General features: G+C 41.6%; 1 protein-coding gene across 2 annotated transcripts in view; it reads left to right on the top strand.

Annotated features, from left to right (window-relative positions):
• Positions 1-13,958, top strand: part of dnah12 (dynein, axonemal, heavy chain 12) — a 43,508-nt gene extending 29,550 nt beyond the window's left edge. For both annotated transcript variants that reach the window (XM_049018238.1, XM_049018237.1), the window contains exons 57-74: positions 597-789; positions 954-1,146; positions 1,239-1,411; positions 2,006-2,146; positions 2,610-2,768; positions 2,888-3,032; positions 3,953-4,103; positions 5,137-5,390; positions 5,466-5,606; positions 6,304-6,441; positions 9,092-9,325; positions 9,432-9,620; positions 10,240-10,343; positions 10,452-10,656; positions 11,333-11,470; positions 11,558-11,649; positions 11,823-11,890; positions 13,179-13,958. In XM_049018238.1, coding sequence (XP_048874195.1) covers positions 597-789; positions 954-1,146; positions 1,239-1,411; positions 2,006-2,146; positions 2,610-2,768; positions 2,888-3,032; positions 3,953-4,103; positions 5,137-5,390; positions 5,466-5,606; positions 6,304-6,441; positions 9,092-9,325; positions 9,432-9,620; positions 10,240-10,343; positions 10,452-10,656; positions 11,333-11,470; positions 11,558-11,649; positions 11,823-11,890; positions 13,179-13,372 — 2,912 coding nt within the window. In that variant the 3' untranslated portion in view covers positions 13,373-13,958. The remainder of the gene's footprint in view (positions 1-596; positions 790-953; positions 1,147-1,238; positions 1,412-2,005; positions 2,147-2,609; positions 2,769-2,887; positions 3,033-3,952; positions 4,104-5,136; positions 5,391-5,465; positions 5,607-6,303; positions 6,442-9,091; positions 9,326-9,431; positions 9,621-10,239; positions 10,344-10,451; positions 10,657-11,332; positions 11,471-11,557; positions 11,650-11,822; positions 11,891-13,178) is intronic.
• Positions 13,959-14,473: the final 515 nt, after the last annotated feature.

Raw genomic sequence — 14,473 nt, 5'->3', positions numbered from 1 at the left:
CTAATTAGTTGATGACATAGCAGTATAGTAGCTCCGAAGATTCCACCCCAGTATAGCTGGCCCCAAAGGACATTGTGCACGAAAACATTTATAATCCAGAGCTACGCTTCTGTTTTCTTGCAACTTGTCAGCATGCGACATCTTACAGTCTCAGTATCTTCTCATTGCAAGCAGTGCTCTCTCATGTCATTCATCAGTGATTTGCCTATCCATTTATCATACCTACAATATTGACAAGGACTAGCCCAGTAAAAAATATCATTTTCTCTAGCTAGACGAATTGGCATCTCTAAATTACCCATATGTGTTTGTGTGAGACTGGCATCCCATCTAGGATTTTCCATGTACTTTATTTAGTTTCAGATGTGCCGCCCCCCTCGATAAGCAGCTGTAAGATGAGTGCATGTATAACAGACAACAACACTGTGCCTGAATTCAATGATATGAACACACAGACACCGAATCCTGTTTTAATCCTTTAATCATCAGAATTACAAAAGTGAATGAAAGGGATTTATGCGTTGTATAGGATTATACTATAGAGACTGGTTAAGTAGTTCTGGTAGAAATGTAAAGGGTCTTTGTACCCCCTGTAGGAGGCATGGATTGTATCCGGCTGGGGGAGGCTGTGATAGAGTATTCCAGTGACTTTCGTCTGTACATCACCACCAAGCTGAGAAACCCTCACTACCTGCCTGAGCTGGCAACAAAGGTGTCACTGCTCAACTTTATGATCACACCCGAGGGGCTGGAGGACCAGCTGCTGGGTATCGTGGTAGCCAAGGAGAGGTAAGGATGACGTGAACGACCAGCAAAGCATTCGATCTTTCAGTTGCCTGCCCTCCAGACCAACGTCAGTGTAGGATATCATAATAAAATGGCCACAGCAGCTTCAAAACCTTCATGACCCATTAGAGTAAGGACATCTATCTCATGGCTGTTCATCTTGGCAGGCCAGAGCTTGAGGAAGACAGAAATGCTCTGATCCTGCAATCTGCAGCCAACATGAAACAGCTGAAGGAAATCGAGGACAAGATCCTTGAGACACTGCAGTCCTCAGAAGGCAATATCCTTGAGGATGAGAGTGCTATTCAGATCCTGGACTCCGCCAAAATCATGTCAAACGAGATAAATAAGAAGCAACAGGTCAGATCCTCGTGAGGAAGCTGTTTTATTTTGATGGCCAAACACGGGATAGTATGTGGGGCTCTGATCAAGTTTTCTGCTCTTTCCGTCAGGTAGCTGAAAAGACGGAGATCAAGATTGCAGAATCGAGGGAGGGCTACAGGGCGGTGGCCAAGCACTCCTCTATCCTGTTCTTCAGCATTGCTGGCCTAGCTAATATAGACCCCATGTACCAGTACTCTCTTAGCTGGTTCATTAACCTCTACATCAGCTCCATCCAGGACAGGTGAGAGAGGAACACAGGCGTAATAAGATGCAACAGAGCCAAGGGTTGAAATCAGGGGGTGGTCTGTGGCTCCATTTGCTAGACTTCTGTGCCTTTGATCTTAAGGTCACTCGTTTGAATCCTCGGCAGATAGCTCACATCACTGTTTAGCCCTTGAGCAAAACCCTTAACACCTCCCCCCCCCAAAAAAACACTCTAGGGGTACCAGATAAATGGCTGCCTCCGTGCTCACACCCCAAGCTTCATTTTCCCCTGCATGTCTCAAAGGAGAGCGATATGAGATATACAAGAAGGTGCAAATAGAAAATAATCTCATTTAGTCAAAAATTTGCTATATATATATATATATATATATATATATATATATATATATATATATATATATATATATATATATATATACACACACACACCCACCTTTTCATAAGATTAAGCAGACTGGAGATATTCCTGTATAATTTCCCCAGGTGAATGTCTAGCAGGTGGCTGTTTTTCCTGTTTCATATCGAAAGCACAAACAGGGACAGCTTTTCAATAATAATGCCCCACCCATAGGGAGACTCCCATGTCCTCTGACATCTGCTCTTCTTCTAGTAATAAGTCGAAGATCTTGGAGAAGAGGCTACGGTACCTGATGGACCACTTTACATACAATCTGTACTGCAATGTGTGCCGCTCGCTGTTTGAGAAGGACAAGCTGCTCTTCTCCTTTCTTCTGTGCTGCGACCTCCTGCTGTGAGTTTGGCTGACAAATGGCTGCAGATCGCTGTAGCTTTTGTTGTTGTTGTGTTTGTAAGCTACGTCTGTTTCGTTGGGTTTAAGCATCTGCTGAGGTACTGAATAAAATGATAATTATTAAAATATTACATGTTTACATATGGCTTTTATTCAGGGACAGCTCAACCCTTTTCCTGACAGCAGAACCAAATTCGATTAACTTAGTTGTCATTCATCATCTTTCTTCCAATTCTGACAGGCTGATCAGACGGAGGGGGGCCTGGTGGCTACTGGGCCCGAAGCAGCCCGTTAGTTCATGTCTGCCTTGGGCCAGCACTACGTATATTCTCTGTCACTTGTACAATAACTGATCATAGCTACTAAGGACCATTACTGCAATCCATCACATGAATGAATGAAAATGATGATTTGAGTCAATCTGATTTTTTTTTTCATTTGAATCTCTCCTTCCACTGCTCAGGGACAAGAAAGAAATAGATTACTCAGAGTTTATGTTTCTTCTGACGGGGGGCGTTGGTCTCCAGAACAAACTTCCCAATCCAGACCCCAGTTGGCTCCAAGATCGAAGCTGGGATGAGATCTGTCGGGCTAGTGACTTGCCTGCTCTCCATGGCCTGCGGTAGGAGACTACAGTCTATGTATTTGTGTCTCACCCTTTAACTTATTAACTTAATTGTCCTACTATTACTCCGGGACATATATATAATGATAGCGATCATTGTTTGTACTTGTACTTAGGGAGAGTTTCAGCGGAAATCCGGAGAACTTCCTGCCGATTTATGACAGCAAGACACCATACAACACAAGCCTGCCTGAACCATGGTGTAACAAACTCAATGACTTTCAGAAGATGATTATCTACCGATGTCTCAGGCCTGATAAGGTGAGGGTTTGACTAAACCTTATGTGGTAAAAAAAATCATAAATCACCTCTCTAATAACTAAGTTAAGCCACTTAGAATAAAACTCTGGACCTCTCAGTTAGTGAGCAAAGTTCTCTCTTTTATTCAACCCATCCAGCAAAGCGCTCCCATCACGCTCTGGCACCAGGTAACAAGTACCTCAGCACCGAGAGCAACCAGTTGATAAACCTTAACTCTCAATTCCGGATAAGGATTTCTAAGCCCTGATTGGTCACAAAACACCAACAAACCAAGCTCAAATGTATAACAAACTAAATTATCCTGCTCTATTAGTTCGTCTTAGTAGCAAGGTAAAATCCACCCATTTTGCTCAATTTACCAAAACATGCCTCGACTACTAGGCTCCTATTTGAGATAGGAATATAGAAATTGATTAAATTGACATTGAAAGACTGTAAATAATTGGTTAACCTTGGTTTAATATGATTGACGTACCATATTGATGTACTGTCATTGATTCACTGTAAATACATGGTTAACAAATGATTAATATGTGGACTTATGCATTTGTACTACCGTATAACATATCGCTCTTTGTGCACCAGTTGGGGCAGCTTCAAATCCCTTCCTGCAGGTGGTTCCCCCCTCCCCCCTTCTCCACTGTCCACCTCTCCAAGGTCTGATCTCGCTTCAGCGTCTGCAGAACTAACCGCATGTAGCTATCATGAGGCGAGGACACACAGTATGCAAAACAATCTCTTCTTGCCTAAGGCACAAGACATAACAGTTCCAATATGCTCCCCTCCCGGGCTACCAAATCAAATTTTCTTTCCTCACTTACAGCTCCAGCGCAAAGCATACAGATCTGGAAACAGAAACGGTATTCTGGTCATAATAAATTGATATTCATTTAATGATTTTTTTTTTTGTCATTTGAAAGATTGTACCAGCTATTGCTAATTATGTGACTGGCAAACTGGGCAAGAAGTTTGTGGAGCCTCCGCCGTTTGACCTGAGTAAAAGCTACTTTGACTCAAACTGCACCCTACCCTTACTCTTTGTGCTGTCCCCTGGGGCAGACCCCATGGCAAGTGAGTATTGGTTCACCATTCACCAGTTACAGCTTAATCCTAAGAGCCTTGTAAAAGTGTTCATCTGTGTTATTCTCATGCATGACTGCAGTGCCATTTCAATTAGAGCTTGGCTGAAATCTCGATCTCTACTAATTATCGTGGTAATATTTTCCTCTAGCTGTTCCAGAGATGCGGTTTACATTGAGACTCTTGTTTGCTTTGCGTCATCAGCACTTTGCAGCGGATGTAAACAAAGCCGGAAGTTCAAATATTGCAGATGCTTACGGCTGTATAATAGTCATTGAAAGCTTGTCTGACTTTCCGGTTAGATCTGAATGGTGTGTGTATGTCAGTCTGGAATAATGTTTTCAATAAGTCCTGTTCTGTAAATACAGTAGATGACTGATAGAGTATGCAAGTTGTATGCATTGGCATATAGCCAGTGAAACAAGCCCTTATATAGAGTAATATTCTAAAAAGTAAAAACAAAGAAGATAGAAAACGTTTTCTGCTTTAAGGTTAAGTGCTCAGTGGTCGCTTATAAGATGACTGAACTGAAGTGAGAAAAAAATAATAGATATTTTAAAAGTAAAAACTGTATGGCTATAATAGTGATTATACACACACACACACACGCACACACACACACACACACTGTATATACATCCCTATAAATGCAAAAGTAAAACTCAGTATAACAATTATATAATATCAAAAAATTTAGACAAAAAAATCTACCAATAAAATCTATTTTTTTATGGCAATGTCACATGTCGACAACTGAGTATTTTAACAGAATCATTCCTGATGTGCTGACCAAAATTGCAGGTGGGGGGGCAGTATGTGGCTCAGCAGGTTAGGATGCTGTGGCTGTGATCAGAAGGTCATTGGTTCAAATCCCAAGGTCAGCAGAGTGATTTCACCATTGGATCCCTGAGCAAGGCCCCTAACCTCCAATTGCTAGATGAATTGTCTAACCCTGCTTTCTTGATAGTATGTTGAATAAAAGCATCTGCAAAGTAAAAGGAGGCAAATTGCATGGTTTTCTCAGGTTTGCTGAAGTTTGCTAACAACCAGAATATGGGTGGTTCGAAGTTCCAGTCCATCTCACTGGGTCAGGGCCAAGGTCCTATCGCTGCCAAGATGATCCACGCTGCCTCAAAGGAGGGCACCTGGGTCTGTCTGCAGAACTGCCACCTTGCCATCTCCTGGATGCCAACCCTGGAAAAGATCTGTGAGGAGCTCAGTCCAGAAACATGCCACCCTGACTTCCGCCTCTGGCTCACCAGTTACCCTTCTCCTAAGGTACTCGGCCTACTTACGTCTGTGTTCAAGTGACGCCAAAAGCCATGTGACATAAACGCAAAACTCTGTCATCAGTTCCCAGTGACCATCCTCCAGAACGGCGTGAAGATGACTAATGAGCCACCCACTGGCCTGAGACTGAACCTGCTACAGTCCTACATGTCTGACCCACTCTCTGATTCCCAGTTCTTCGCTGGCTGTCCGGGCAAAGAGTTGGTCAGTGCGCATCCTGTTTATTTGACCCTTTTAAAATCTGACGTTTCTGGAATTATTCATAAATTCACAGGCCCTTTCTCACTGCTGTGGCCAGAGAGACGTACCACAACCTTTCCTGCCAGAATTCATAGTCCGGGAACAAATTTTTACCCTCAGACCATCCTTATACTGAATGAGGACCACGGCAATTTCACACACTTTATACAGTACACCTTTCATTGTCCATTTACAACTACAGATACCCTTGCCCTCTATTTTTGTCATATTTTGCTGTCTCATTTTATTGCTATTTTTTATCTTTTTTGTTGCCTTTTATTCATATCTTTTCACAGTATTGTTTCTCTTTGTATTAGGCACCGGGGAAGATCTAGAAATTCTTCCTTGCCCCCACCCAATTTCATGTATGATTTTACATATTAAAGGGCCCCTATAAAGTGTTTGCCCCCCCCCCCCCCCCCCCGAATCTGCCAGAGCATGCATGCCCCCTACTCCACCCCTGATTACGGATTTCCTTTTAAACACAATTCCTGAAGCAGATGGGAAGTCATTCCCTCGCTCACATGTGCAGCGTTTGCTTGTGCATGTAAAACGTAAAACTGAAACTTGTGTTTGTGATGCAGTATTACAGGGAGAGGGATGGACTTTGAGCAGCGTATCCTCCAGCGTAACATCCTTTCTGTTTCGCTCTCTTCCCAAGGTATGGGAAAAGCTGGTTTATGGAGCCTGTTTCTTCCATGCTCTGGTCCAGGAAAGGAAGAAGTTTGGGCCCCTGGGGTGGAACATTCCCTATGGCTTTAATGATTCTGACTTGCGCATCAGTATCCGGCAGCTGCAGGTAGGTGGCAGCGGAGAGTTATGGTACAGCAAGTAGGACATATTATGGCGTTATTGTGAGGACATGAGTAAGAAGATAAATATACAAACATATAACCCATTATGGGGAACATCCAAAATGGGCAGATGTACATACATTAAAGTCAAGCATTCGTGGCAGTTTCAGGGCACATATGGAGTAGAATCCACAGGGGAAAATGATCTTTTTGCCAAGATAATCTCACTTTGCATGAGACTCAGATGCAGATTTTGAGGCTCAGAATCCTATCCTACTGAACCACACACCACTGCTAATATGACGTGAGATATTTTCAACATATTAATTTGGGGTATAACGGTATAGAAATGCCACAATTCAGTATGTACCTTGGTTTTGAAGTCACGGTTTGGTATGTTTTCAGTACAGCGGGGGTAAAAGAAACAAAAGATAAATTACTTATTTTCTTTCTTTATTAAACAGTGGTTTACTGAACAAAGTTTACTGAAAAAAGATTGTCTTTCTTAAATAAATGTCTCTGTCAATACTGCTGAAACCTACTAATAAGAAAGCTAAATTTACGTAAAAGTTCATCAATAAATATTCTCTCAAGTAAATAAATATCCACTAAGATGCACACTCAGAAAATGAAATGTACATGATCTGTACTGTATTCACATTAGCAACTTTCAACTTCATATTAAAACTATGCAACTGAAATATTGTCTCAAAAAATACAAAGCATAACAAAATAAATATCCATTATGGTGCAGCTTTAAAAAAACACCTGTACTGTACTAATGATGAGGGAGGGTCTTCAAGTACTGGTTTATCCACGGTTGCCAGCTATACAGTGGTGGTCAAAATTATTAGAACACATGGCATTTTCAAGAGGTTTCAGTTGTTTTTGTCGAAGTTGCCATTAAAATACCCATAGAATGAATGAAATATCTACAAAGTCATCATTATGCTCTATAAACCATAGAACTGAGCCACCATAAGGAAATTTAGGTCACGTTCCTTACAAAAAACAAGCCAGGCTTATTTGACTGTCAATGTCACACAATCATGTTCCTTCACAGAAGCCAAATTACTTGTGTAATCACTGTCAGGTGTGATCATGGTTACACTGATGGTGAATCAAGAGTCTTAGGGCACAGCTGAGTGATTCTTTTGAATGTACAAGGTCTACCCTGCCCATTAAGTGATTGGTAACATCAGGGTTTGCCACTGAGGCCGCACCACCAATTGGTATAAATTCAAATCCTCGAGAAGGAGTCTTGAAGCACATGTTGCTCTTCTTTGAACATGGCCAAGGTGAAGAAGGAGCTAACGAGTGAGCAACGGGTTTAAATAAAGGCCCTTTTTGATGCTGGGTGGAGTTACCGCCGCATAGCCAAGGACTTGAGATGCAGTCCAAGCACTGTAAAGTACACTTAGACCGCCATGGTGCCACCGATTCACACCAGAACCGAAAGGGAAGAGGTAGGAAAAAGAAACTTTCAGACAGACAAGTGAAGCATCTGAAAATTCTCAGTCTTAACGACAGAAGAAAGACCTCATGAGAACTGCGTGATGAGATCAACACCACAGTGACTAATGGTGCATCAGTGTCCTCAAGAGCTGTGCGTCGGAGACTGGGAGAAGGAGGACTTGTTGGCAGAATAGCAGCAAAGAAACCATTTTTAAGAGAACAATATAGTGAAATTTGCAAAAGAACACAAGAAATGGACAAAGGAAGATTGGTATAAAGTGTTGAGGACTGATGAGTCCAAGTTTGAACAGTTCAGCGACAAGCGAAGAGTGTATGTTCAACGGAGGAAGGGGGAGAGATATAAAAAGGAGTGTCTCTTGCCAACAGTTAAACATGGAGGGGATAGTATCATGGTGTGTGGTGCCATTTCAGCCTCAGGAACAGGTGACTTAGTGAAAATTGATGGCATCATAGATAAGAAAGTACCACAACATTCTGGTGAGGCATGGAGTACCATCTGGGAGTCGTCTTATTGGGCCTGGATTCATTTTCCAAGAGGACAATGACCCTAAACATTCTTTTAACTATTGCCAGAACTACCTGTGATTCAAGGAGTCTGCTGGAACATTGAAAACGATGGACTGAGTCTGGACCTCAAGCCCATCGAGCAAATTTAGGGCGAGTTGGAAAATAAACTGGACAGATCTATTGTACATTCAAGGGAAAGCCTTTGGCTTGAGTTGCAGAAGGCATGGGGTAACATTATTGTTGAAGTTCTCAGGAAATATATTGACACCATACCAGAGAGATGTGCTGCTATAATTGCTGCAAAAGGTGGACACGCCAAATATTAAAGTTAAAAGTGGATGAAAACAGTAGGACTCACTTCATCTGATAGTTGTTGTACTCAGCACAACCATCTGCATATTTCATGAACATTATCAAAAGGACAATATTATCAGATCTGCCAGGTGTTATATTAATTTTGGCCACCACTGTATGTGCATGCATCATTGTGCAACTTCATCTCGCCTGTTCCAATTTTGCTTGGAGGAAACATACAAAGACACAGAGGTTCGGCATTTGTTCGGTACATATGTGTACTGAACTGAAAATTTTAACTACAAATGTACCGTTACACACCTAATAAGTAATGTACTGTTTATTTTTCAGCCCTAATGCCCTGTTTTTGATCCCCAGCTTTTTGTGAATGAGTATGATCAAGTTCCCTTTGAGGCCATTACCTACCTCACAGGAGAGTGCAACTATGGTGGTCGGGTGACCGATGACTGGGACCGACGCCTGCTTATGACCATCCTGGCTGACTTCTACAACAGAGACATCATTGAAAATCCCCACTTCAGCTTCTCTCCCAGTGGCAAATATTATGCACCACCGAAATCCATCTATGAGGAATATGTTGAATTCATTCGGGTGAGCTTAGGTGTCTAGCCAGTCATTGGACTGTTGGAGTTATCAGTATTTTGATTGATTGACTGACTAATGAAATTTTTCTTTTTCATGCTCTCGCATTCCACAGAATTTGCCATTCACCCAGCACCCAGAGGTTTTTGGAATGCATGAAAATGTGGATATTTCTAAAGACCTACAGGAAACTAAGTTACTGTTTGATTCTTTGCTATTGACCCAGGGAGGTGGGACAAAGGGTGCTGCTAGCATGGGCGGAGATAATGCCCTTTTTGACATTGCTAATGACATCCTCACCAAGGTACGGCAATCTCTTTCTTTTGACATTGAGACACAGTTCTAGACTAGTCTTTGGGTGGAATGGTGATCAACATCAGTCAAGTGTTTTATTAAGGGAGGGGTCCAGGGGTGTATTCACTGAAATCTGATTGGCCCCAAGAGTGCCCCATCCCCTGTCACTCACTAATTCAAAACATATAATAATAATAATAATGATAAGGTCGGCCACTCCGTATGAATTATGGCTCTTCTTATGCCCCCCACCTTAAAAAAAAATACAACAATTGCCACTGGAGGAGTCTTTCTTTTCTCAGGAAGGGACGATTGGTCAAAGAAAAGATCAATGTAACACAGAAAATATAAAAACTAATGGGTGTTTTGGCATACGAGTCTGAGTTTTGCATAACAAAACAGCAGGTATAAAGTTGTAACTACACTAGCAACAACACCAAGTGAACAGAATTAGAGCTATTCATTATGCTCATCTAATTCTCCTTCAAGTTGGGAAACCCCATAACTCTTTTCACACCCCAAATTTGTTTTCCTTAAAAAAACAGTCATATTTCTACTTTAGAATATGTTTGTCACTGACAATCTGTGATACTGCATCAGATCTTAATTATGGCTCTTTATTTATTCAGCTTCCAAGAAACTTTGACATTGAGTCTGCCCTAGTCAAATTCCCTGTGCGATATGAAGAAAGTATGAACACTGTCCTGGTGCAAGAGATGGAGAGATACAACACGTAAGTGCTGAAACATGAAGGTGCTCACTCTCACAGCTTTGTTTCTCTTCTTACTTTTAGATGTGCAGGGTTACAAAAATATATTAAAAAAATTTTTCTGCCATTCAGGCTGAGAACCACAATCTACAACAGCCTGCAAAACCTCCAGAAGGCCATCAAGGGCTTGGTTGTGATGGATGTGGAGCTGGAGGCTCTGGCCAGCAGCCTCCTAGTGGGGAAGGTTCCGGAGAAATGGGCCAAGCACTCCTACCCCAGCCTCAAGCCGCTAGGAAGCTACATCACAGAATTCCTGGCCAGGCTGACGTTCTTCCAGGTTCATCAAGAAATACAAATTTATATTATTGTATTATATTAATAATTATAGAATATTATATATGAATATCATTCAACAAGAAACAGTACAAAAATGATTAAACCTATTTGGACAATGATTCTTTAGTTCTGATGCATATGTAGTCCTACTTAATATATTTTCTAGTACTGCATAATTCAGTTTTGTTGGCATCCTGTCCAGCCAGAATATGCTCCAGGTCACCCTATGACCCATACATCCATCCATCCATCCATCCATCCATCCATCCATCCATCCATCCATCCATCTTCTGAAACTGCTCGTCCGTTTCAGGGTTGTAGGGGGTCCAGAGAATATCCTGGAGTCTATGGGCACAAGGCAGGGAACAATCCAGGATGGGGTGCCAACCTATCACAGGGCACACTCACACACCAGTCACTCACACATGCGCACCTTCGGGCAATGTGGCAACTTGAACATGCAAACTCCACACACATGGAACCCTGGTGGAGACTCAAATTGAGGCCCCAGAGATGTGAGGTAACAGTGCTAACCACTGCACCACCAAGACGCCTCCCCCATGACTCCGACTAGGAAAATTGGTTGTTGGATACATGTTTGGCTAGATGAATCGAGGTTGATGAATCGACTAGATGAATTGACAGTGAAATAAGCCGCCTCTTGTATGTCCTTGTAGGAGTGGTACGATAAGGACAAGCCCACCGTCTTCTGGTTGTCAGGCTTCTTCTTCACCCAGGCTTTCCTGACAGGAGCAATGCAGAACTACGCCAGAAAATACTCCATCCCGATTGATCTCCTTGGCTATGAATTCCAGGTGCTGTCAATCACATTTTAGCATCAGTAGTGTTTAACTTTTCATATAAAGAATCTTACCTTCTCATACCTGTCCCCAAAATGACAGGTGCTTCCCACTAACAAGTCAGACATCTCCCCAGATGATGGAGTATACATCCATGGCGTCTTTCTGGATGGTGCACGTTGGGACAAGGAAAGGTACGTCTCAATACACATTTTTCTTTAATAAGACTTTTTATATGATGTGGTTCCTTTTATCCGTACAACATACAATCATTTATATTGCTTCATTTATGAAGCTATCACAGTATAACATAAGCATTATTCTGTCAACTGTTTATCAATGAGCATGTTTTCATAATTCCTCACAGTGGAGTTCTGGCAGAACAGCACCCCAAAATACTCTTTGACTTAGTCCCCATCATCTGGATAAAGCCAAGTAAGTATAATGTGTTATCAATCTGTTTAGATGAAAGAGACCAAGAATAATTAATAAATATGCTTATGTTTTATTTGCTGTGGGAAAATATTAAGAAGCTGGAGCCAGGTTTTAGATCTAAACCAAACAAACAATCAAGCAATTAAGAATAACAAATACCTGATACAGGAGGAAGCAAAAATACGGACAACTGGGAGGAAGCAAAAATACAGGTCCCTCGAGGACTGGGTTGAGAAGCACTGTTTTATGGTGTATGTTTGGTATATAATGTTGGTCTGTGTTTAGAGTTTGCATTCGTTGAATTTATGTGGTTTAAATCGTTCTGGTTTCCTCCCACAGTAAAAATAAACAGGTTAGGGTGACTGGTCAGATTAAACTGGGCATAGTAGCTAACCATATGATTGAATGTCAGTATGTGTGGATTTTGCAGTGTCATATTAGGGATGTATTCCGTCTTGTGCCTTTTGATTCTTGGCAGTCTCTCTGGATCAACTAAACTTTGATTCCAGGAGATGTTTTGCAAACCCATGGCCTTATGATAGATAAATCACAGTATAATTTTACAGTGTAAAATACAAGGATTGTGCGGTGTATAGCTCTGTGGGTTTGGGATCAGTGGCTGCATGTGGAAGTTCATGGGGTCAATTCCTTGGTCAGCAAAGTAATCATATCACCATTGGGCCCTTGAGGAAGATTTTTAACCCCAGCCACTTGAGGGACGCAGTCTGACCCCAAGCTTTCCTCACTTGTCTGTCACTTTGGAAATAAGCATCTGCTAAAGAAATACATGTAAATGACTGTACTTCAATTACACTACTTGAAAGCTTAGGCCAGGGGTGATCAATCTTATCCAAAAGGGGTCACTGTGTATGTGGGTTTTCACTGCAACGCTCGAATTAGATTACTAATTAGAGGACTGATTGACTGACGAGTCCTCACACCTGGGTTTGAACCTGCGTACATACCTGTCTTTTGTGGATAAGATTTCCCACCCCTAGCTAAGGCCAAAACCCTTTGGAGTTCAAAAAATATATTAGCTGTTCTGATCTAAACTGATCCAGTTAGATTTTGGCCATGAGTGTCAAAAACTAGCAAAGTATCATAATGTGACGGTATTTTTAATCAGCAGTTAACTTCAGGCTTCCCCTCAAGGTTTTGAATACCAGGCTCCACTCAGTCACGGTTGAATGGCATTTTGTTAGTGGTGTCTGTGTATTTAATAAATAGTTAGGCTTGATTTCCATTTATATGTCTAACGTATCTTTATCATGCATGTCTCTTTATCCAGCGGAGAAGACGTCCAGTGTGCAGGCGCAAAGCCTCTATGTGTGTCCTCTATATAAAACCAGTGAGCGCAAGGGCACCTTGTCCACCACAGGACATTCCACCAACTTTGTCATCTCCATGACGCTACCCACCAGCAAGAGTCCACAGCACTGGATCAAGAGGGGGGTGGCCATGCTGTGCCAGTTGGACGATTAACTGGCATCCATGACTGCTTGTAAATGTCCCATTATGACATGAATGAATACTAAATCACTATCCTCGTCTGATTAATCCGTTTTTTAAATTCTGTTAAATTTCAATCATCATGTTGCTTATTTTGACTTCAGCAAGCACAACATTCCTTATCTTATTTAAAGAGGAAGAAGATCCTGGATGTTTTTGTTTGCTAATTTATCTAAGTGTCCATCCTCCCTGTTTCCATGTACTGTCATGTCTCCTTCCTATGCCCCCCCAACATTTCTGCTCGAATAGCTGTATGTAATATTAGATAGGAAGTCAGGGGGTATTTATAGTTTTTGCTCAGGTTCAGATATTTATGTTTTCATGGCATGCATGCCCTGTGTTTCCCCCACCTTGCGCGCTGTGCTTTCTGGGACGGGATCCAAGCTGACTGTGACCCTACCCTGGACCAGCGGAGAAGCACCGGAAATTCATTACAAAGAAAACAGTGCCATCTAGTGGCTGCACGAATATTAGAACGAAAATTCAGACTGCAAAGGCATATTATTAAACAGCCTTAAGGTTTTGTGTTTTGAATAAAACGAAATTCCACCTCGAATAATCAGTTAGTGCTGCAGAAAAAAACTTTTTTCATCCTCGCGCTTTCCACCTTTGAATTCAGTTGTTTTAGCAGCATAACTTTTAGAGTGTGTGTTGTTTGAGAGAGTAGGCAATGTCATTTAGACCTTGTTTTATCACAAGGATAATGTTAAGAGAACACCTAACATTACTTTCGTGGTAATGTTAAGAGTACATCTTTGTTGTTGTCCGTTTCCCCTTTCCCGCGCATGCGCAGACGTCAAATCGCGCAGGAATCTTTCTAAATAAGCTTTTGATAGCGACTCAAACTTAGAGGAAAAGCCGCTAAAGGGGTATTAAAACTCATGATATATCAAATTGCTTAAACTAAGGGTGACACATACAGGGCAACTTACAGCAAAGAACAGATAGTAAATGTAGGTGATAGAATAACATCAAGAAACTTCCCCTGTAATCTCAGAGAAACGAAACAACAGATCACTTTTACGGCTTTTTAAACAGCTTAAAGATTTCAAAATCTCCTGATTTCCAAAACAA

Source organism: Brienomyrus brachyistius, chromosome 6, assembly GCF_023856365.1.
Source record: "Brienomyrus brachyistius isolate T26 chromosome 6, BBRACH_0.4, whole genome shotgun sequence".
Lineage (NCBI taxonomy): Eukaryota > Metazoa > Chordata > Actinopteri > Osteoglossiformes > Mormyridae > Brienomyrus > Brienomyrus brachyistius.
The sequence above is the reverse complement of the archived record's forward strand: the minus strand, read 5'-3'. Positions and strand labels throughout refer to the sequence as shown.